General features: G+C 70.0%; 1 protein-coding gene across 1 annotated transcript in view; it reads left to right on the top strand.

Moving 5' to 3' along the window:
• Window positions 1–164: 164 nt before the first annotated feature.
• LSM1 (LSM1, U6 small nuclear RNA associated) overlaps window positions 165–217 on the top strand; it is a gene marked incomplete at its 5' end in the record, with an annotated part of 1,773 nt that continues 1,720 nt past the window's right edge. The window contains one exon of the mRNA XM_009075456.1: window positions 165–216. Within this exon, the coding sequence (XP_009073704.1) occupies window positions 165–216 (52 nt within the window). The remainder of the gene's footprint in view (window position 217) is intronic.

Here is a 217-nt window from a genome sequence, read left to right as displayed (position 1 = left end):
CCCGTGCAGGGGTCCCGCGTGGGCTGCAGAAGCGCCGCCGCCCCCGGCGCTGCGGAGCCACTCGGCGCCGGTTTCCCCACGCTGAACGCAACCGGTTAAGGGGTGTTGGGGTCGTTGGGGTCCATGCATGGTCGTGACTGACCCCTGGCTCTCCTTTCCCGCAGAGAAGCACCTGGTGCTGCTGCGGGACGGTCGGACGCTCATCGGGTACCTGCGC

Source organism: Acanthisitta chloris, unplaced genomic scaffold, assembly GCF_000695815.1.
Source record: "Acanthisitta chloris isolate BGI_N310 unplaced genomic scaffold, ASM69581v1 scaffold30705, whole genome shotgun sequence".
Taxonomy (NCBI): domain Eukaryota; kingdom Metazoa; phylum Chordata; class Aves; order Passeriformes; family Acanthisittidae; genus Acanthisitta; species Acanthisitta chloris.
This window is presented reverse-complemented; position numbering and strand designations above follow the sequence as displayed.